Below are 22,717 nucleotides of genomic sequence, written 5' to 3'. Positions count from 1 at the left end.
GGCCTTGAATAATGAATAGGCCGCTGTTCTAAGGACACGGTAATGTTTGGAAATGGCTGTATGACTCACTGATCATTAGACTATGAGCGAACCAGCAGACTAAAAAACACAAGGCTGAAAATGTTCCGGTTGTTTTGGGCCACGGAGGTGAAAGCCTAATTCAAATGGCTGTAGTTATTGTTATTGTTTTGACAGAAACAGTAAAAAATGTGCGAGTTCAAGGCATAAAATCTCATATTCCTTCTGAGGAGGTTATACAGTCCCCAGTTGTTGCTCCAGCTGAGCAATAACAGTAAATCTCGCAGCAATAACGCAATTACTCCAACACACAGACATGCTATGGGACCTGCGTCTCCTGTGGTTACTTACAAAATAGGATATCAATGTCTGAACATTAACAAACAGAGAAGAGTGAATATCTACACATTTACTATATGACTCATGATATTCCCACAGTCTTGAACTGTAAATCTGATTGACCGCATGCTGCTATACATTTGGCCTATGATTGAACACTAACACTCATGACTGTGCATTGTGTACATTTGTGGTTTGTGGGTAAGCATAAGAATGCAGAAAGTAGTTTATGTGTGACACAGTGTGGTTTGGCTGCATTTACTGCTCCCTCTCAACAAATTAGGCCTCTTGGTTTATCAAGCTTTGCAGCCATCTTCCATTTAACCGTTCCTGTTGTGACTATCCGCTTTCTCTCTCCCTCACTCTCTGTCCCCCTTGAGCTCTCGCCAGAAATTGCTTGGCCAGGATTAATGGTCCTTCATCTTAATCTTTCTTACATTCTGCCTCACACCCATTGTGTCCTCCAGTGGCTAGAGGTAATGCATCGCGCTTATGTTGTTGCTTATATTTGTCTCCCTCGTAGCAACACAGTTGACGCAGTTCTGTGTCCCTTCTGGGGAGGCCCATGCATCACTCCGTCAGGACAGAGCCAGCAAATTAAACTCTCCATTATGGACTTCTCCCCTTTGGGAGAGAACTGCAGGCCTCAGCCGGAGGCAGTGTAGTACACACAGTGTGGCTGAATTCATCACACACACACACACACAAAGTCTATATGTTTGGGAGAGGGTTGAGATGCTGCATGCATCTGTGATTAGAGTTGTGTGTTAGTGATTTGTATGCTGCGGTGTGGTGATTTGTAGGCTATTGTCCCTGCTGCTACAAGATGTGTCAAAACAATCCACAGCATCATACAGTACACACCATTTCCTCCACTCTGTCTCCCTTGCTATTGCTCCCTACATGAGTCCCTAAGCAGTAAGCACCATCAGCCAGGACATTTAGACATACACCGAGACACAAACACCAGTGATCATACTGGATCTTGGCATCAGGTACAGTATGTATGGGTGCAGTTTGGGGCATCTCATCACCTGCTGTTTTAAGAACTTTTTCCCCTTATGCTGCAGAGTTGCTGTTTGCAGGGTCGGGTGAGGACACATTGTGCAGACTTCATGAGAAGTGGGAGAGTTAGCAAGTCACAAAGAACATTCCCTGTCTGACTCTCTCCTTCTCTCACACAATCCCTCTCCTCCCCGGAGACACACACATACACAGAGATGACATTAAGCACACTTGGACAGGGATCATTCATATCCGACCCCTTCTAGTGTCTCTTGTGGCTGATCCTTGGCCTGAGCTGATATGACATTACTATGACATTATGATTGAACAACGCCTGAATCCCTGCGGAAGCCGATGCTAGTCACTGTCTGTGTGGTGAAAGGCTGTTATCGCCACAACCAAGTTCATCTGTAGGGATCTTTATTTTGTATTTACATCAGTCTTGATTGCATTGGCATCCCAGTCACTGTTTACAGAGGGTGTGCCTGTCTGTAGTTTGCTGAGAGTTTGAAGTTGGGCGTCAAACATTTTTTAATTTCCATACTTACACTTTTGAGCATAACTCTACAAAGTGAAATCTGGGTTCCAGATATTCAATAGTTGCAGCGCTCTCACCACAGAAAATCAATCAGGTGCTTTGATGCATTTGAAAACAAGGATCAAACTACTGTAGTACTGGCTCGCCTGGCTCTCACTCATCTTGCTCTGCACAACAAATATCCTGTGAGGCTTTCGTACTCTCTGATTGTGGGGATTTGGGACAGGGGGTGGGGTCTTTATAAAACTGGACCTCAATCCGGTTGAGTAAACCTGTTTAATCCATACGCAATTTTATCAATTTCAGGATGACCTACTTCACTTGCCAGCTTCCAAGCGTACTGAGACATGGCACACACATTTACAGGTACACTGGCACTGCCATACAGGCACATACTGTACACACAAAACCCCAATCATCCTCCCATGGAATTATGTGCAGCGTGTACAGTGCTGGAGAAAAGCATTAGGCCGTGTTCTGATTAAACCGGTCCTCCTGCCAAACGATCAGCATCTTCTTCCCACACTGGGCTGTGAGGATAAATATGTGCTTTGTGTGTGTGTGTGTGTGTGTGTGTGTGTGTGTGTACGCCATGCTTTGTGTTCCTTTGGCTCCATTTGTGAAGATTTTTATCAAATGCCTCATCCTTACGCCAAAAGCTTATTATCTCCTGTTTGCGCATATTTTCCTCCCACTTACATGCAAAGCTGACCTATATTGCTCACTCCATCCTGCACTCCATTTCTGATAAATTGTGCTCTTTAACAGGAGAAATGCATCGTCCTCCTCAGAGATCAGCTTGGGGAAACCACTGTCAGAGTGCTCCAGAGCCAGTGTTGCTTTGCTTACATTCCGTTTTGTTTACTGCAAACTCTGTTTGTGTATTCTAATCAGGGTTTCGAAGTGTGTGCTTTCCTTTGGAAATCGCAAACGGTGAATAAAGCGCCATTCTCTCCCTGTTTATTGTTATCGTCTTCATTCATGTGAAAGTATATTTTCAAATAGCAATTTCCCAGGTAGCCTTGGTAGTGGTGGTGGACGCTAATGTTGCGTGACTGTGCTATGACCATATGCGCTTGATTGATAGAATATGTAAACTGTGAATCAGACCTAATCCAGGCAGTGACTGCATGATGCCTGGATTAGGGACAGCACATCACATTAGATGGCATTAGTAACAACATGTTTGGACAGTGTGTGTGTGTTTGTTTGTGTCTATCTATGTGTATGTGTTCATATGTTTGCAGGTGCATGCATATTTGTTGGCATTTGATTTTGGCTCCGAGCCTGTTGGCCATTCAACTGCAATGATTAGCGCTTTCAGCGTCTGTAATGTTTTTCAGATGCAGTCCAAATTTACAGGAAGAGCATTTTTATTGTTTGGTAACAACTCATTTCATTTTTCATTTTTCAACTGTGTCCTGAAGCGCACCTCAGTGCTGAACAGCTTGGACTGTGTTTTGACTAAGATATGATTTAATACGGCATAACACCAATCTAATCACTTCCAAATTAATTCTCTCTGCTCTTTGCCTCTGCATGCTTTTTTTGCATCAGTTCATCACAGAGCAGGACCTTCTGGGTTGTATACTAATTAATTCACATGTGAGAGTTACTATGGAGAAAATATTAAGGAATGTAGCAAAGCCCTCTACTGATTGCTATTAGACATAAACAAAACAAAAATACTCCATTTAGATCAGTCAGATCTGTCAGATCCTGTGTATTTTGTAGCTTGGCCTCTGGTCTGGAACACGTTTTCCCATCTGTACGTGTCTAAATATGTGTGTATGTGGCTATGTGTGTGTGTCTGTGTTTGCCTGAGTATGTGTGTGGCATGTGTGCTTGTATGCCTGAATGTGTGTGTGTGTGTGTGGGGTATGTGTGCGGAGAGAGGAATCTCTGTTCCTGACAGAGCCATACATCAGGCTTAGGTGAGCCTGTGCAGCGCTTTAAAGATCCATATGATCTCAGTTTAAAAGGTCAGGGGTCGCTCACGCACAGGAGATGTGAGAGGATTCTTACTGAGGAGCTCTGGCAGCAGGGTGGCTCCTCGCTGGTAAACAGCACTCCCCTGAGCCGCTCAACCCGTAACCTCCCCGCTCTAATGAGTTCACTAGACAGCCATCGAGTGGGAAATGTGCACAAAGCTGTCTGGATTTGGGACAATGGGTGGGTCAGACTAAGCTGTCTTCAAATGCAAGCAGCAGTGGTCTTCTGTGCTGATTGTCCAGTTCCTCAAACTGACCACAGAGTTCATATGGTCAAACTGACCACAGAGTTTAGTATGGTTTGGCTGAGCACAAGGGCATTTCCTTATCCATAGCTGAATTTGCACTCTAGAGCTTGGCCCGCAGATAACATCGCTGCCTTGGAGCCCTGGCTCTGAGGAGCTACGAGAGTCATTAAAGGCACTGAGGCAGTGGGAGAAGAAGGTTACGAGGGGTTCGGGTGGGGGTGTGTGTGTTAAATACTCGGGGGTCATGAAGGTGCGGGTGGATCCTCCCTGCCTCCACCTCTGTGTGGTCTGGCACCAGGAGTCAAGCCCATCAGCCAGTGGAAGCCGCCCGTTTCTTCTCTTCCGTTTTTCTTTTTTGAAATGGCTTTGCAGAGAGAAGAGAACCAAACACCCCAAACATTCCCCACATTCCGCCTTCCCAGCCAGCACAGCGCAGCGCTCCCAGAGTCGGGATGAGGAGGGCTGCGGACGCGGCGGGATCAGATGGGACACACCGATGGAAGTGAGGGGAAATGAGCTTTTAAACCCACCCGACTCCACAGAGGGTCAGTGTTCAGACGGAGCCAACTGCAGCTCTCTGCTCCTTTGCCAATTTTAGGCCAATCCATTAAACCTGTCGGCTATTTTAGTGTGTGACGCACCGCGGTGCTTCAGATGTAAATGGGGTGCATTGCGCGGAATAACCGTAACATCCGTCTTTGTGCGGTGGAAGCACACCTGAATAAAGAAAAAGAGTCCACACTTCTCTCTTTCATCTCAGGAACGAGAGACCGCCATTCTCTGAGCGGGAAAAACCTGTGTGCTCACTCTTTCGTGAGATTAGAGCAAGAAAGCCGGCTGGAGCCACTCCATTGTGTGGCTAATGAAAGATTTAGCCCCCGAGAAGTGTGTGGTTCTGTGTTTGTGTGCAACTCCTCGCCTCTCCCAAGGTTCGCTGATAATTCTGTGCATTTACCCTATTTTTCCCTTTGGCTTTCCTCAGACTGCTTAAGATGTTCTTACTGAAAGTCATGCCTGGTAGATTTTAAGCTTTGCATTCTTGCGGAAATTATGCTATTTTTTTTTTCCTTTTATTTTTTATGTTTTGCAAAAATAGATATTTAGGATTTAAAAAGAATCAGCTTAATAACTCTATAAGTTGCAAGTGAGGGATTAATCGTAATAGCTGGAATGCGTCATATGTGTGTCTGCCGCTGGTTGGGTCACTGAGTTTCATAGAAGGCTGGGTGTTGCTGTTTCATGGGGGCCATGTGGAGGTGGTTATGAGATGTTACGGTGAGGGTTATGGGATGTTATAGGGATGCCTGAGCGCGCACGTAGGGCTGGGTCTTACTCTGACCCCTGACTGCTCTTTTATCTTTGTGTGTGAGTATGCGGCTGTTTTCCTCCATATACGCATGTGTCAGTGATGTGTGTGTGTACGACATGGAGCGCGCTGTGAGTGTAATTTCTGAGGGCCTGAGTGATGCCATCCTGGGAGTCCATTAGCGCAGAGCCCCTGAGAGTCCACACGTAAACATGGCCTTAATCGAAATCAGAGGGCAAGATGTCTCTTTTACTCTCTCACTATGCTCACAATGTCAGTCAGGGATAGGAACTGTGAATAATAAGCAGAAAGCAGAAAGAATGGGAGCAGATAGTGAATGGCAGCACTTCACAATACTGGTGCATAAGCATTGATTTGTATTTTAGGGGACATTATTCAGAAAGACTCCTTTTTCATGTGTTATCAGTAATGCATAAGTAACGCATAAGTTACTTACGACTCATGTATTAACTTGTCATAGTTCATACATTAATTAAATCATTCAGAAGTATTTATTTCTGCACACCACACTTATATTTGCGTTCTGTGGAACAGTTAGCCTACGTAGTGAATGTCAGATTTGATATAGAGGGCAAGTTGTAGCCTATGGCATGTACAGTAAAGGCCCTGACACACCAACCCGATTATCGGCCGTCGGAAATCGTCAGACAGTCTGGCGAGGTCGGTGACTCGAGTCTGTTCGGTGTGTTCCGTGCCGTCGTCAGTCGGAAGGAGCCGTCGGCGTTCATTTTGGCTGATTTGACTTGCCGAATCGGCCAGTTGGCAGTCGGACTCAATGACTAATCTGATTGGTGCCCTACATTCAGCGATGTAAGTTATGAACCCATTTTCTACAAGCCAAATGTCTTCCTAACATTCCAACATTGAAATTGTGTTTTCAAACTAAATCAATAAAAATGATTTTGTTTGTGATCTGTCACTGTCTCAGCAAAGCTCTTGTGCATAACCAGCTATTCTCAAAGGCTGTAGACCCAGAGATGGTGGATTATCTATCCCTAACATATTTTTACTAGAACTAGTGGTCTACCACAAATTTGCTGAACGTATTTTATTTCAGGTTAGTTTGCAACAATATACAAATTTTAACCAAAGTCCTTAGCTGCTACCGAGCTAGCGAACATCACTAGCCGTTCCCATTCACTTTCCATTTACTGTGCTAACGTTAGCTAGCTAGCGTAAAAGCACCGATTTCCGCCCCTTTCATTTGAAAATTCTAAAACAAAAATGTTTTTTAATACTTCAAAATAACATTAAATGAACCTTACATTTTTCAGTAGTTTTACTGCCTTAAAAATCCGATTTTGTTTACCATGTTCGGAGATTGGTTTTGGATTTGTACACGCAGCCTTACAATACTGTTTACAGCTCTTTGAGTCATGGTAAAATGTCATTTTCGGTACGTAGCTCATCTAGATACACTGGGGTGGGTGCTTGCGTTTCTTTAGGAATCTGCCGTCTTGGTTTGTATAGAAATTAATATTAAGTGACACATACACGTAATGTGGCGGAAATAGGTGACGTTCTGATAGCTAGCTAGCTCAGTTAACGGGCAAAAATACATTTCGGGTTGTCCGTTGGGTTGGTGTGTCAGGGCCTTAAGTATCAGCACCAAAAACAGAGCGACTGACACCCGTTACAGAAATGGTGATATAGGTTACTGCTGCATTTATCTGCACCAAGTGCACCAACACACACACAAACACACACACACACAAAGTATCAAATCCACATCCATTTGTTTCCTGTGGCTGTGCATTAACCGTATCTGCAACTCATTCATCTCCAGTCTGCGGTTCTCCACTGCACTTTCATGTGACGCTGTAATTTTGAGCAGATACAATCTCAGGCTTTAAGGAGCCCTGAACGGGCCTGACTTCGCCCCCACATGCAAATTCGACATTGTCTGGAAAATAAGCATCATGGAACGGATTGGCCCTCCCTCATTACCCCGACCACAGCTCTGGCGTCTCACCCAGGCCGCAGAGCGCTCGTCTGGAAGGTGTGTGTAAAGTGGCAGGCGTTCTCAGCGCATTCGTCCACATTCCAGTTCTCTCTTCCGTGGGCTGGAACCCTTGCACGGCACACTTGTGTTCCGAGACCCATTAGAGGTGTGAAATGTTCGGTTCCTCTCACTCCGTCTGTGTGTGTGAAAGAAAGAGAGGGAGAGAGAGAGAGAGAGAGAAGGAAATGAGGTGTGAGGATTTGTTGGACGGAGACAAAAATATGACAAAAAAGAGAGAATGAATGTTTATGGCAGGAAATGAGAGGAAAAAGGGAATAATAAAAATACAAAAGAAAGAGAGAAAGAGAGAGAGAGATAAATGCACTTAGGCATCACAGATCCGACACTAATCTCACACCCACCATGCTTGGCTCGTCCCCACCCCTCACCTTTCTATTGGCTCCTGCTGCTCTGTCTCCACCCACAGCCTCTCAGCAGCTACGGCTGTGCACAATGAGCGGGGAGGAGTCAGGGGTGGCACAAACTGCTGCGGGCCCCTCCCACCAGATGTCTCGGAGCAGAGGGGGTGTGTCAGGAGGGCAGGCAGAAAGCATGCCACAGGAGGCAGCAATACAGCCCGAGCCAGATCAGCGCACACACACACACAAGCACACAGACACTCGCTGCTTATACACACGCACACGTACACACTCATGCACGCACACTCTCACACTCACACAAGTTCTCTGAGCGCAGTGCATCGGGACAGACGCGCATCTCCACTCAGAGCCGAGAGGATCCCGGGCAACGGACTTCCTCTCAGTCAACTCTCACTTTTCACTGGCTTTATGGATGATGGAATTTTAACCATGTGGCAGGTAAGCTTAGCTCTGCCGCCGCAGCAGCAATCAGCTTTTTCCCCCTCTCAACTGCTTACTGAGGGTGAAGTCGAGCGTGTCGCTACTGTGTGACTATTTAAAGCCGCTCTTACAACAACAAAAAAACTCTTCCATTGCAGTTCTTCTTTGCTGCTTGTCTAAAACTGATGGACTACGACTGTGTGTGGAGTTGGTTTGCTTGTGTTGTGTCCGCACTGCTGTGACTGGAGCAGACAGAGACAGAGGGCAGAGAGAAAGAGAGAGAGAGAGAGAGAGAGAGAGAGAGAGAGAGAGAGAGAGAGCAAGAGACTTCCCAGAGGGGGCAAGAGACTTCCCATGGGGAGGAGCAGGAACATCTTACCCCACCATGCTCACCACTGAATTATTTACCAATTACAAGTAAACATTCTCGTGTCCGCCGCTGAATCATGGATGAGACGTGGAGCCCTGACTGCCACTGGTGAAGGCAGGGCGATCCAGCCACGGAGGGTTGGGTGTTGGAGCGGGTGCTCATGTGACGTGTAGCCCTCTAGGATGGGTGATGAGGTCTGACCCGCTAAGAGGGCCCCTACCAGCAGTCACTGGTGGTGATGGTGGGGGGACTGTATGGATGTGGGGAGCAAAGCCCAGGGAGATGGGGACAGAGAGGGGACTGAGATGGGACTGAAGGGCCTCATGGGGAGGTGTGCCGAGCTCAGGATTGTGAGCATGCCGGGGGTTGAGCTCTCTCTGTGTTCCAGAGACCTTTTTTTGGCTGCAGTTGACCTCGTTTTATTTAGGAGATTCTGATGAGTTTTCTGCCCAGCAAGCAGAACAGATTGCTTGAGAGAGAGAGAGAGAGAGAGAGAGAGAGAGAGAGAGAGAAAAGAGAGAGGCAAAGAACTCTAGGGACACATGGAGAGGTCAGAGATAAAAGTAGACAGAAAGACAGATAGAATGGATGGATGACAGAGAGAAGGAGAGAAATGTTATCACACTACAATGAAAACTTGGGCTGGACTTTCTAAGCTGACAGGCTCAGACACAGGCTCTTGAGTGGCCGACTCGTCTGGAGACAGTGATGGTTCCTGGGTGGCTGGATAGCCACAGCAGTTGGAGGTGTGGGGGGAGACTAGACAAAGCTCTCCAATCACCGCTCGTCACTGAGATGTCACACGCCTGACACGGAGCGTTGTGACAGGATCAGACACAGATAGAGTGCGAAGGCTCCCCTGTCCTCCTCTGCTCTACCCCACAGCCATCCTGCCCCTGCCCTCCCCTGCTACCCCCCACAGCCAGCCCTCCTCCTACCCTGCCCTCCCTCCCCCCCTGCCCCCCACCCTGCCTCGGCTCCCCACAGCCATCCTGCTCCTGCTCCTGCCCCCACTCCAGCATCCCTGTCACCTCATTAGCATTCCAAGTCAGAAGACGCCGTCTAAACTGATACCAGATACTGGCAATGAATCAAACAAGGCTGCAGGAAGGGCATCAAGAGATTCTGTGTGTGTGTGTGTGTGTGTGTGTGTGTGTGTGTGTGTGTGTGTGTGTGTGTGTGTTTGTGTGTGTGTGTGTGTGTGTGTGTGTGTGTGTGTGTGTGTGTGTGTGTGTGTGTGTGTGTGTGTGTGTGTGTGTGTGTGTGTGTGTGTGTGTGTGTGTGTGTGTGTGTGTGTGTGTGTGTGTGTGTGTGTGTGTGTGTGTGTGTGTCATGTGTCTGTGTTTGCGCGTGTGTATTTGTGGCTCATTGTCTGTGAGAAACAACAAGACTCCCAGCATTGTGTCTGTTTTCCTGTAGTCGACTGTTTGTTGTGTGTTTTGAGTGAGTTTGTCCTATTGTGTGGGAGGAGTTCTTCATAGAAAGGACACCAAAATAGAGCGCAGGGCAAATGCAATTCTCGACGAGTTTTGAAAAGAATCCTTCAGAAATAAATAATGAAAAGAAAAGAAAAGAAAAATGGTAAGACAAGAGAAGAAAAACAGGTATTAGCATTCCAATCATTGCGAAGCATGAGAAACATTTCAGGGATATTGCCAGCATAGAAGCACAGAGCTCAGAGGCTCACAAACGCAGCATGCAAGCACTCCTTTCCCCTTTTCTTCCATTTGACAGAGTGTGAGTGCGTGCATGTTGATTTCATTGCCCAAAAGCAGAAGAGCCTCATCGTGAGTTAAGCCCCTTTAGTTTAATTACAGAATTAAAGTTTGCAGAGTTAATACTGACCAAGCTTTTCCCTTAATTCCTCTCTGGACGCTGTCCAGTGGGAAGAGTGTCAAAACCTCTCCCTCCCCTTTCTTTTTCCCTTCGTCCTATTCTCTCTTCTCCACACTGATGAGTGTTGCCCTTTGATCGCCTGTCCGTCTGATAGGTGCTCACGTTGTGTTTCCACGGCAACCTGCTACAGTAGGCCAGGCACAAAGAATGATCTGTTGAGCGATTTTGGCCACTTTAGAGGTGAAAAGATGCCACGGCAGGGGAAAATGAAGCCGATCGTGCACCAATCACCCTTTCAGGACCAAACTTTCCATAACCAGAGAAGCTTTGATATTTTGTACTGTTGCAGTAGTGAGACTAGTGGCCTGTATCTGAGATAATTCAGTATTTAAAGTAAGTATCAGGAGAGTCCAGGAGAAGCTACTTCTCTTGTTGCTAGCCTACATTGCTGCCCCTAGAGGGCAGTTGTGTGGCTTAGAAGTAGAACATGTGTTACTATAGTACATGCATCCTTAAACAGAAAAGGCTTCTGCTTTATGCATTATGCACTATGGAGAAATCAAAATGGTGGTTTTATGTGACTCAGACTTACAGATTTATGTTCTTTGTCTTTACATCTGTGTGTGTGGGTGTGTGGGAAAGCATACTATGTTTTGAATCAACACAGAGGGAAGACTGGTTGTGTATGTGAGTAAAATTCACAATGCTTAAAATTATGTGAAAGTGAGAATGGGTGGGTGAGCCTCTGGGCCTGTGGGAAAACACAGAGAGAGAGAGAGAGAGAGAGAGAGAGAGAGAAAGAGAGACAGAGAGAGAGAAAGAAAGACACACACAAAAAAGAGAGAAAGAAAGAGTGAAAGACACACATACATACACACACACACACACACAGAAGTTCTGAAAGTTCAGGTGTCCCCGCTGTGTTGTGATCACAGGTGCTGTCGTTTGTTTGGCATAAAAGGTAGCGCTTCATTCGGGATTAAATTCAGAATGTTGCTATGGATATCCAGTTCTCTATTCAAAGGGTTTTAACAAATGTCTCTAACCCTTTTCAAACTGGATTATTTTTTTATAGTCTTTTCAAATTATAGTGAAAATTCTGTTTTAACCAAATATGGTTCCCTCAAAAAAGCAGTCTCTTTTGAGTAGACCTCACTGCAGTATAATTACATCATTTGTGTAAACGAGATCAAAATATGGCTTAGAGGGCTTGGTTTGAATAATGTAGCCAAACTACAATCCACATCAGCCATGCCAGAGCCAAATGAGCTCCAATGGATTGAGAGCAATTTTTTCCAAGGTCACGTTCACATTTCATTGCTGGGTAACTTACATAGAGGGCAGACACATTTATTTCACATTTAACTTCACCCTCTGAACTCTCATGTGTCCTCTCCACGTTAATGATAAAAGTGACATAAAAAGAAAATGCTGTGAAGTTACTGCAGTGGGTGTCTCGTTAGGCAAGATTAACCAATTGTAGGCTGTTGATGTTTTTTAAAATGTCCTAAATTGGTTGAGAATTGCTTTAAAACTTAAACTGTTTACCATGTTGTTAGTCGCTTTGGCTAAAAATGCGTCAGCCAGGGTAATGTAATGTAATGTAATGTAATGTAATGTAATGATGTGCATTATCAATGCAAACCGATTTTTAGAGAATCACCTTTAACCAAAAGTTTTTGTTTTGCCAAAACAAATTGCACATAGTGGCCACCAACACACAGAGTGTGTTTTACAACTGTATAACTGAGTATGTGTGACTGCAAACATGACACTCTTTCAACTATCTAAAATAACTCTGTCATAAAGTGTACCATGACACCTGCCAAACAACTATGTCATCTGATAATATATGACTCAATTCTAACAACATTCTGCGCTATTCCACCCAGCAACAGACATCACAACAAGCTAACCTAAATAACAGAAGTGTATATTTACACACTGTGCTAGATAATGCCAACTCACACACCCATGTCAGAAAGTTAAGACAGACCAGAGGCCATTTCCAAATCAGTTCTGTTTGGTTGGTTATCTTGATCAAGCTGTTCGATGTGGCAAAGTTTGAAACACGGGAGGAAGCTTTTCAGGAAGACGTCACTTTTACTTTGGACTTGGGCCATTCCTGTCCGAGTCCAGACTGCTAAAGTGATCTGACATTGTGGTTTACGCTGCTGCCATGAGATGATTTAAGCTATGGCTACAGGTGTCAGAGTTGATTAGAACTGCTCGAGTGTCAGTGCATTGCACTGCAGAACTGTATGGGATGGTTCGCTGGTATGATGTGTGGCACTTGTCAGAGCTATTTAGAGTTTGTGTGTGTCGGACAGACAGCTCTCTCTGCGTGCTACTGGGTTTCGGTGTTGGACTCGTCCCTGAGTTACGGGACGGGGATCAGAGCGTCCATCTGTTTCAGGTTACAGAGAACATGAAAGATGGCCCCAGCTCCACTGCAGAGTAGGCTAATGGGGCCGCACAAGCCCCATCATTCTCATCATTCATGGAAGAAATCCATAAAGCTGTTTTTGCTGTGCCACAGGTTTTAAGAATAGAGTTAATTTTTCTTCCTCTCTGTTTTGTATGCTCTTGTTGCATTTGTTATTATCTGTGTCTGTGTGTGTGTGTGTGTGTGTGTGTGTGTGTGTGTGTGTGTGTGTGTGTGTGTGTGTGTGTGTGTGTGTGTAAAAGAATGTGCATGCATACGTCTGTAGGAGAAACTGTAGGACCCAGCATCAGGTTTCAAAATAGGCCATGGCGATCGCATCCCATGTAAGTGGAGTTGACAGTAAGCATTCCTCCAGCATTCTGGTCTTAAACTTCATATTTGTCCATATTGAGGTCAGTGCTGTGGAGGGAGATGCTGCAGACTTTATTTGGGGGGGCATGTGTGTGTGTGTGTGTGTGTGTGTGTGTGTGTGTGTGTGTGTGTGTGGGGGTAGATCTGCCAGATTAGGGCTCGTCTAATCATCCCCCGCTCGCCTTGGCCTCTCATCATTGCCCAATCCCGTTAGCCGTGACGGCCCCCTCCGTGCCTCTGAGACACACTTAAAAGGCGCGTCTGATTGGTCATGGGCCCGGTGGACAGGCGGGATTACCGACGGCCTGCCAAGGAACGGTGGACGGAGAATGGAGAGAGGTGGGTGGCGCGGCCAAATACTGGTCTCTAATGAGGAGGAAATGACATCCTTGAGCGATCATTACAGCTATGCTGGGGAATGTGAGAATTTGCACGCCCCCACCCATCAACACACAATGGCAAGAGGAGATGCAAAAAATCACATCAGTTTATTCAGCAATATGCCCACATGAAATATACATAGGAGCTACGATAACTTTTTAGCTACACTAACAACCACACTAACAATAATAGTTATTCTATTTTAGAGGATTAGAATTACTCAAGGCTTCCCTCGTTTCAATCAGCTAAAAGGATCATGTTAATCTGTGCATTGTTTTGCCTGGCTGCCTGGATCACCATAACAAAGACACATTCAGCATCATACCCACAAACCTGTTATAAGAACAATAACAAGTAGGACAAAAGGAGTCATTATATCCAGGACTGACTGGATTGGACCGACTCCACAAGGTCGTGACCATGGTCATGAGTTGACACGTAGGGGTGAGATTAGAAAACAGCAAACTGCCACTAGCCCTAATCCATACAGATTATCGGGGGCAGCGATCTGGAGGGGCTCCATAATACAGTTAGCTGTCAAACATGGGAAGTGTCACCATGACTACAAGCACCTCCATCACCTTTGATGCTCCAGGACAAGAGAGCAGGTGAGGGGTGAAGGTGCTGTAACACAGAGCTCCTTTGACACGAGCAACATATCCAAACCGTCCCTCGAGACATCTCCCTCTCTCTGTCTTTCCCTGACTATCTTCCTGATGTTATGTATAATGATGAGACATAAGTACTCTTTCCTGCACATGTTCTTGTGCACTTTTTTTAGGGAGGCGACATACCTCTACCTCTACAGAAAATATTGTCCTAAAATATGGAAAATGACTTGACTTAAAATGCACCCCCTGTAAAAAAAAAACACCATAAAAGATTCAGTTATTGCCATAAAAGATTCAGTTATTGTAAAGCCATTAACATTTTGGCGATAGGAATATTTCCATAGTGGGTTATAATCTGGCCACAATGCACAACAACCTACTACTCTTCCTGCTGTATACCTCCTGTCATTTTAAACGGCTGCTTCTGACTTTTCCAACTAAACATTTTCCATCCATTAAATCTTACTGAACTGAATCTGGCAGAAAAAACATTGAATGTGCTCCGACGATATAATTGAATCATGCCTATAGAGCCATGATGCGTAAACAGCTCATTTCCGTCTGCCCGCATCTCCCATGGATTGCTCTTTTCCATTTCATTCTCTCTCTCTCTTTTTCACCGGCGTGGGCTGGCTATCTGTGGAGCTGTGGAGCGAGCGGCTGTACATGCATGCTGATTGCGTTAGATAGGTCAATGCCTTTGACCCACTTCGAGCTCCGCACTCCGCAGGACGCCACACTCACTCATGTCAAATGGCAGGATGGGCAATTTCCCTCCATTTTGTAAAAGCGGCTCTCTACTGGTTTTGTTTTTTTCTTTCTTCTCTCTCTCTCTCTCTCTTTTCTGAATTCCCCCTCTCCTGGAATGACAGGCATGCTGTTATATAAGGCGCCATTTCTGTTTTGCTGGGCCGAGGATATCTTTTGCTTGGCGATTCAGTGGCACAGCGACAGACTGTGATGATGATCTGTTACAGAACAAAAATAAAAGTGAGCTTCTGACATGTCTGGCTAGTCAACTGGGATTGTGTTGGTATGTGTGGCGTATATGTCCGGTAGTACCAGAGAGTTAGTAGTGTCACAGTAGTGTCACAGAGTCTCAGCATGAATCGAAATGTCCTTCTGTCCTTCAAAGACTTGATTAAAAACACTTTTTAAAGTATAATGCCAGCCAAACCAACTATTGTCTTGTGATGAAGATGACAGGCTCAGGCTTGTTAACTTACTGTGACAATATCCAGACACATGTTGATGTTGAATCTTTGCAGACCATGCTGCACAATCTCTGACCAAAGGATTGTGGGAATGTCCCATACGATGAATGGTGTCACCGTCTGCTCTGTCCTCCATCTCAGTCTCTACAACAGGAGACATTTTTAGATTAAAAAAAAAGCGAAGAAAAGAGGAAAAGGACATTTTAATAATTAAATGGATCACAGCAACAATCACAGTGAGAATGCAGTAACTCTCCAGTCACTGTTAAATTATACACAAGTTCTGTCTGTGTTTGTTTTGTGTGTGTGTGTGTGTGTCTTCCTGCATCTTTAGTCTCCACGGCAAGTTGCAGTGTGCTGCCCAAGGAGTGTGTAGCATGTGTGAAACATCAGGTAATTTAATGTCAATTTCAAACTCAAGTCATTGAGTAAATTATATATCCTAAAATATCTTGAAATTTACTAAATATCTTCATTATGCCACTTTCAGATGTATTGCAGTAATAATAATAATAATACAAAAATACTTATTTCAAGAGCACAATGAAATTGTGTATGTAATATTTGTAAACCAATGTAATCTGCTTGATGACATTCATTCTAAAATGAGGGCACACAATGTACAAGTTACATTTTTAACTGAGAAATCTTATCATCTACTATAACTGTATTCATGAATACAGTTTTAAGTTATATTAATATTACTCTGCTAATTATAAAATATATATATATATATATCCCGCCACCACCCCACTCTTCTTAATATAAATACTATATTCATATTAAATATAGTATTTCATCTCAGTTTCCACTAGAAGACAGCATTTGAACAGGGAATTCAGTGTTTACTCATGGAACCCTGAGGAGGCCCCTCCCGCTCTGGTCATCGCCCTGCCCTCATAGACCAATCAGCTGCCATGGAGTCAAGGTCTCCCATTCAGCATCCCAGTGCCCACCCCTCAGGACAGATGTGTGTGTGTGTGTGTGTGTGTGTGTGTGTGTGTGTACATGGGCATGTGATTCCACTGGTCTCTTGGCTGAGTTCAGACTCAGTTCAGGCTGTGAGCCTTAGTGAGCCCTTTGGAAAGGTTGCCTTGCCCTGGTTCTCTGTCACTTCTCATTTCAAACAGATCAAAGATACACCAGACCTTTATGTTGCTAGAGCTCCTTTCACCTTTTCTCAAGGGTCTTGTTTCTGCCATCCTTCATCTGCAGGGTCAATGATCCATCCATTTTTCTCTGTAAACATCTGGGAGATATTAATTAGATACATCCCATGCAGGTTAAGGTTAAATCATTTATCATGAGTATATGTCTCATGCCTTTTCTGACTTTGAGGTTAATTGTAGGCATTGCTAAAAAGCCTTTAAAAGATTTGAGATGAGGATGAGGAAAGGTCAGTCTGGGTTGCGCGCCTGTAACTCTGACCATGAGAGAAAGCTGACAGGAGGCTTCTACTGACCACACTGGATCAAATCAACCCACGTCCTCCTTCAGGCCACATCAATGCCCTGATTAATCTGGATGCCAGTGTTGCCTTCGTGAGTGATAGCTAAGGTGCTGACCTATGCCTATTCAAGTGCAAACACATGCACACAAACAGGCAACCAACCAACCTTGTGACGATCAGAATGACTTTGCAGGTGTTGGTATTTAATTATATATTAACTTCTAGGTTTGAAGAGTGTACCATTTCTCTGAAAAACTATGCCAGCTTGAGCTAGTTGGGTTACAATTTAACAGTATGGCTTTCCAAACTTCTGCAGAATATCATAGCAATGTGTAGGAAGCATTCTGCATTTCTATTAGCACCCCTAAATAAACCATGCACCAGAAGTTTTCGGAATGTTTCCTGGTTACTTGTATCACTTCACACTTCTAGGCTACAAGACTAAAAGTTCCATTACAAGCTAAATGAAGTTTTGCTCAATATCTCCCAAACTTGTCTATGACTTCTGACAGAGGTCATTTGCATACGAGACAAATGAGGGGGTAGGTGAATTTACTGTCAAACTCCTGACTGTTCGTTCATTTCTATCTTCGGTACAGGGCTTGCAAATATTTAATTCAAGACCATCCTGAAATCATCCTACCCCTTATGATGATTTCAGGGTGATCTTGAAATATTTGCAAAATATTTGCAAACCCTGTACCGAAGATATTGATGTTCCACCAACAGTTTGTGAAACCCTTCTTTAATATTTTACTGCTGCAAACTAGGTCTGAACCTGTGTTAAATATTTTACTGAGGCTGCTGCCCAGATGTCAAGTTTCATTACATGGGGTCATGCAATGGTCCTCTCCTACATTAATGAAGCCCCTTCAACTCATAAACAGTAATGTTTTTGCATGCATTGAGAATTTTGCATAAGTATATGGATATTTAGATTTGCTGTGGCTTACTGCTTGGGATAGTGCCTGTAGACATTCTACTGTAACTTGACAGAGAGCTGCTTTGTGCATTCTGAGACAGACAGGACATGAAGAGAGGATCATGCCTGTAGGAACTACATTTGCCACTGGTAAATATATAATCCGAAAGAAAAATACACACCAGAATAGATGAATCCATTCACATGCAGATCAGTTTAGAAAGAAGATCTCCATGTGTGTATGGTTATATACCTTCAATTATCAGTCACTTGCAGTAATATAAAGAATTTAAACAAAGTGAACAAAGTAAAAGTTAAGCAAAGTTATGGCACAGTTTCTTCCCCCTTCATTAGACTCTTTCAGACTGATTAGCAGCACCTCTATGATTCTGCTCCTTCCAGAGGGGGAAAGAGGGGTTGCATGTACAGGTGTCACCATACACACCCCCGTACTACGTTTCAAAACTTGATTGTAGCAGATGTACGTGTGTGTGTATGTCTGCCTGAGAGAACAAATACAGAAATGTAGTCAGTCATTCACACTCAATGGCCACCCCCCCTGTTCCTCACCTCCCTCAATGTGTTGTGTCTGACAGGGCGAGTGTGACATGTCCAGTGACTGTGACCAGGGTGTATAGCACACACACAGACAGGCACCCCCCACACACACACACACACATCACCTCCTGCCAGAGCATGCAGGCACAGCCACTGTGTCGAGTAGAGGAAGCTGACTTTCCTGGAATTGTCGAGAACGAGAGCTTTCCTGTTATGCCGTAAAAAAAAAAAAAAAAAAAGAAAGAACTCCAGCCGGAGCACGGAGTTTATCAGACGGCCGCTCGGGCTCACGGGATAATCACAGGGCACTTGGCGGCGGCGCGGAGACGGTCATGCCGCTTCTTAAGTCCTCTTAGATCTGCTTGAGCCTCGACTAGCTCGGGATCACCGGGCAGTCGGGCACTGAGGGGATTTGGCTCGTTAGCCTGTGTCGTCTGCCACAGACATGGCTCCACAAAGGGCACCGGGGCGAAATCCATCGGTGGGTCGTGATGTGTGTTTACTGCGTGAGTGAGACTATGCGTGTGTGACGGTGTCTTTATGAGTGAGTAAGAGAGAGAGAGAGAGAGAGAGAGAGTGTGTGTGTGTTTGTGTGTGTGTGTGGGGGGGGGGGTGAATTATGTTAGTTTGGGTGCAGCTTTAGTAAATTCATTCATGCTCACTAAGCATTAGACTGCATTAAATCACAATGTGCTTTAGTAGAACATGTCTGTCTCTGTCTGTGTGAGTGAGTGAGTGAGAGAGAGAATTTTGAGAGGACCTCTTGCTTGTGGTTATCATTTGCTACAGTGTGCAACCATACTGAAGTGATAATAATGTGTTTGCATGTCTTCACTCATACAAAAATCTGAGATTGGAGTTTGGGCTGGACATATGTTTCAATCATATGCTTTTCCCGAAACAGATTGTAGCCTGCACAGCTTTTGGGTTTTCTGGTGCTGGCAAGTGGCTTAGAAATTAGAATTGCATTTGTGAAAACGCAGCCGTTGCTTAAGAGGCATAGAATAAATATCAGCAATATTGCATTATCATATTTGTATGCAATGTCATTAGAAGCTAATCATTTAATAACTGGAAATTCATTTATTATTTCGTTTTGTCTACCATGGCTGGATTTCCAAACTGTTGCTGGGTTCCTTTTTGAAACATCTTGAACAACATTTGGCTTTAGCAGCTGCACTTAAGCCGCTCTATGTTTTTATTATTGTTCTACTTTGGAAAACATGTTTGTGCTTCTCAGCTCAATTGTGTTCTCCCTAAAGTCATGTTGGTATTGCCGGGCTGACTCAGAGATGGGAATCCGGTTTTAAGGGCAGTGAGTCCAAGTGTTTGGGAAGTGGGTCAGTGAGGGAATGTGTCCCCACGGTGGTTAAACATCACAAAGGCTCGGGCGGCAGCCTTTGCCACAGGGATGACTACTCAGCCTCCCTGACTCATACGGTTACGTTAGAAATGCCATATTGTGTCAAGGGGGATGGGAAAGCAGCCACGGATCCTCAAATCTAAATCATTGCTTAGATAGAGAGGGGTGATGCATTTTTTGTCATCGGTCATCACAAGTTATTGTAATGTTGTGTTTTTCTGCTAAAATGTAAAAGGAGGTCATTACAACGTGTGTAATTAACAGGCTATTACCCAGTTATAATGATAACGAGAGACAAGCTAAAATGCTAATTATCCAAACAGTGATGTGACTATTTGTAAGATATACTCCAAGTCAGGAGTGTTATTGAGTTAAGGTGGCCATTCTTAAAAGTCCTAAGCTAAAAGTAACAGAAGTGCCATCATGGTTTAACACAGTGTTGAAGTTATTATTAAAGAGGAAGTACAGCACTGAAGTTATTATTAAAGAGGAAGTACAAAAATGTTTCAACAGGAAAACACAGCTTTTAAAGTGGTTTGACAAAATAGAGGGCAGAGAAAACTCTTGTGTAAACATTCATTTCTCTAACGATGCTAAGTGCACCTTTTTGTTTTGTTTTTATTCAACTGTAAGTGCATTGTTGGATTCATCTCAAAGTGGTCAATCTAGTGAGTGAAAGTACATTCCATTTTGTTACCCCATTTTGGCACAGCAATGTTCATTCACTCTGTGCATTTGTCATCTCCATCCGATTTAGTCCCAAAGCCCACGTATGTTGACAGCTCCGCTGCGTCTCTCTTTTTTCTTATAATTATAGTCCACAGCTCTTTTCTGTGTATGTTTAACCAAAATACACTCCTCTGCCTCCCCACCTCTCTTCTGTTCTCCTGCTGCAGATAGCTTTGCGGCTTCCCTGGATTTCGCTGACGACATCCCCGCTTGGCTCCGCCTGACAGGATGGACGCGCTGGAGTCGGAGTTGACCTGCCCAATCTGCCTGGAGCTCTTTGAGGACCCGCTGCTCTTGCCCTGTGCCCACAGCTTGTGTTTCGGCTGCGCTCACCGCATCCTGGTTTCCCACTGTGCCTCCAACGAACCCGTGCAGTCCATTGGCGCCTTCCAGTGCCCCACGTGCCGCTATGTCATCTCTCTGAGCCCGCAGCGCGGCCTTGACGGACTCAAACGCAACATCACTCTCCAGAACATCATCGACCGCGTGCAGCGGGCCTCCTCGTCCACGTCGTCCCACGCCCTGCTGCTGCCGCCGAGCGGGCCCAGCTCGCCGGCCGAGGACGGGCGCCCGCCACTGCCGCTCGCCGCCATGACCACCACGCCGCTCCCCGAGCCCGTGCAGTGCCAGTTCTGCGAGCAGGACCCGCCGCAGGACGCGGTCAAGACGTGCGTCACCTGCGAGGTGTCGTACTGCGACGAGTGCCTGCGCGCCACGCACCCCAACAAGAAGCCCTTCACCGGCCACCGGCTAATCGAGCCGCTCCCGGACTCACACCTGCGTGGCCTGCAGTGCCTCGAGCACGAGGATGAGAAGGTGAACATGTACTGTATCACCGACGAGCAGCTCATTTGCTCCCTATGCAAGCTGGTGGGCCGACACCGCGACCACCAGGTGGCAGCGCTGAGCGATCGCTACGAGAAGCTCAAGGTGGGCACCAAAATTTAGCTTTCAAATCTAAAAGCAGTGGCACTTTGGCATATCTCAGTTTTTCATTGATGACACATTCACAAAACAGTTATATTACAGGTACTAATGGTACATACAGTAAGCTCATGACTGAGCTTATTTGCTAGGGTCTTCTCTTTTTTTAAATGGAGGACACACAAAGTTAGCACAGCCACTGCAGGCATTGCAGCATGGCTCCCATGACTCATCAGGACACCTTTCTCTTTCCATAAGTTTACAGTGATGTCACAATGATGTGAGAATATAGGTCAGCTGGAAAATATGTTTACATACCACATTATGGGTCTGACTCTTCCCTACATTGTACATTGCGTGGGTAGTATAAGTCTATGTGTCTTTCAGGAAGAGTTAAGAGCTATGATCTCAAAAGCTGAAGTACTGTCATTATCAGGTGCACCTTTCTATGTCCAGCAATAATACAGGCACTATGCACTACCAATGCATGGACCATGGCCAACTGGAGTGAATTCAATGGAGAGAATAAGTAACGTCATAAATAAACTTCCTTTGTTTTAATTTACTGAGGATGTGAGTCACTCAGGATAGAATTTACTGCATGCAAGGAACCATCCTGCACAACAAACTCACTCCCATCTCTTGTGAGCCAGAGAGCTCTCGTGCAGGGTGCCTTGACTGACACGTAACTGAATTCGCATAAATATTACATGGCTCTCTTAAAAGTCAAGCGCACGGTGCTGGAGCAGCATGGAGCAAGCCATGTGCAGAGAGCTCCAGCGCTGTGAGGCTCATTAGCGATCTTGAGAGTGGATCGGGCTTTTGAGAAGGTGCAGGTTAAGCAGTGCTAATTGTGCTCTCGCCGCGGTGGGCCGGACTAATTGAGCGTGGCCGCGCCGACGCGGAAGCCCACTGGGAAATGGCCCCGCTCTCACCTCCGTCCGGTCCTGCTCCTGAAAGGGTCGGTCCACAGGAAGGGAGCGCCGGTGCTCTGGCGGGGTCTCGGGCAGAGGTGTCTGAAACTTGCCCCCCCTGTGAGCCGGTCAGCCGAGATGGATTAATGCAGCTGTGCTCCTGTGCTGCTCCTGCACGCCTTGTGAAGCCGCAATTATCGCCTCGCACTTAGTCGTGTTATTAAACACGGGGAAAGAAGCCGCCGTGTCGCAAGGGTGACAAGGAGTGATGCGAGCTGACAGGGTTAAACCAGCCGGAATGATTTCTGTAGACCAGGAAGTGGGACACGCGGGGCTGGATTTTGGCTGGCCTCTTAATTCTCCCTCTTAAAGCACTCATT

At 45.4% G+C, this 22,717-nt stretch overlaps 1 protein-coding gene across 5 annotated transcripts in view; it reads left to right on the top strand.

The window, feature by feature from the left end:
* Positions 1–22,717, top strand: part of LOC125310591 (E3 ubiquitin-protein ligase Midline-1-like) — a 48,975-nt gene that overhangs the window by 11,277 nt on the left and 14,981 nt on the right. The window contains exons 1-3 of one of the 5 annotated variants that reach the window (XM_048268172.1): positions 8,022–8,286; positions 15,812–15,870; positions 20,667–21,429. In XM_048268172.1, coding sequence (XP_048124129.1) covers positions 20,728–21,429 — 702 coding nt within the window. In that variant the 5' untranslated portion in view covers positions 8,022–8,286; positions 15,812–15,870; positions 20,667–20,727. Of the gene's footprint in view, positions 1–8,021; positions 8,287–15,811; positions 15,871–18,521; positions 18,889–20,495; positions 20,541–20,666; positions 21,430–22,717 lie in introns of those variants that run through there. The other 4 variants (XM_048268168.1, XM_048268170.1, XM_048268173.1 and 1 more) reach the window with 4 other exon arrangements.

The sequence above is a fragment of the Alosa alosa genome, chromosome 17, assembly GCF_017589495.1.
Source record: "Alosa alosa isolate M-15738 ecotype Scorff River chromosome 17, AALO_Geno_1.1, whole genome shotgun sequence".
Lineage (NCBI taxonomy): Eukaryota > Metazoa > Chordata > Actinopteri > Clupeiformes > Clupeidae > Alosa > Alosa alosa.
The sequence above is the reverse complement of the archived record's forward strand: the minus strand, read 5'-3'. Positions and strand labels throughout refer to the sequence as shown.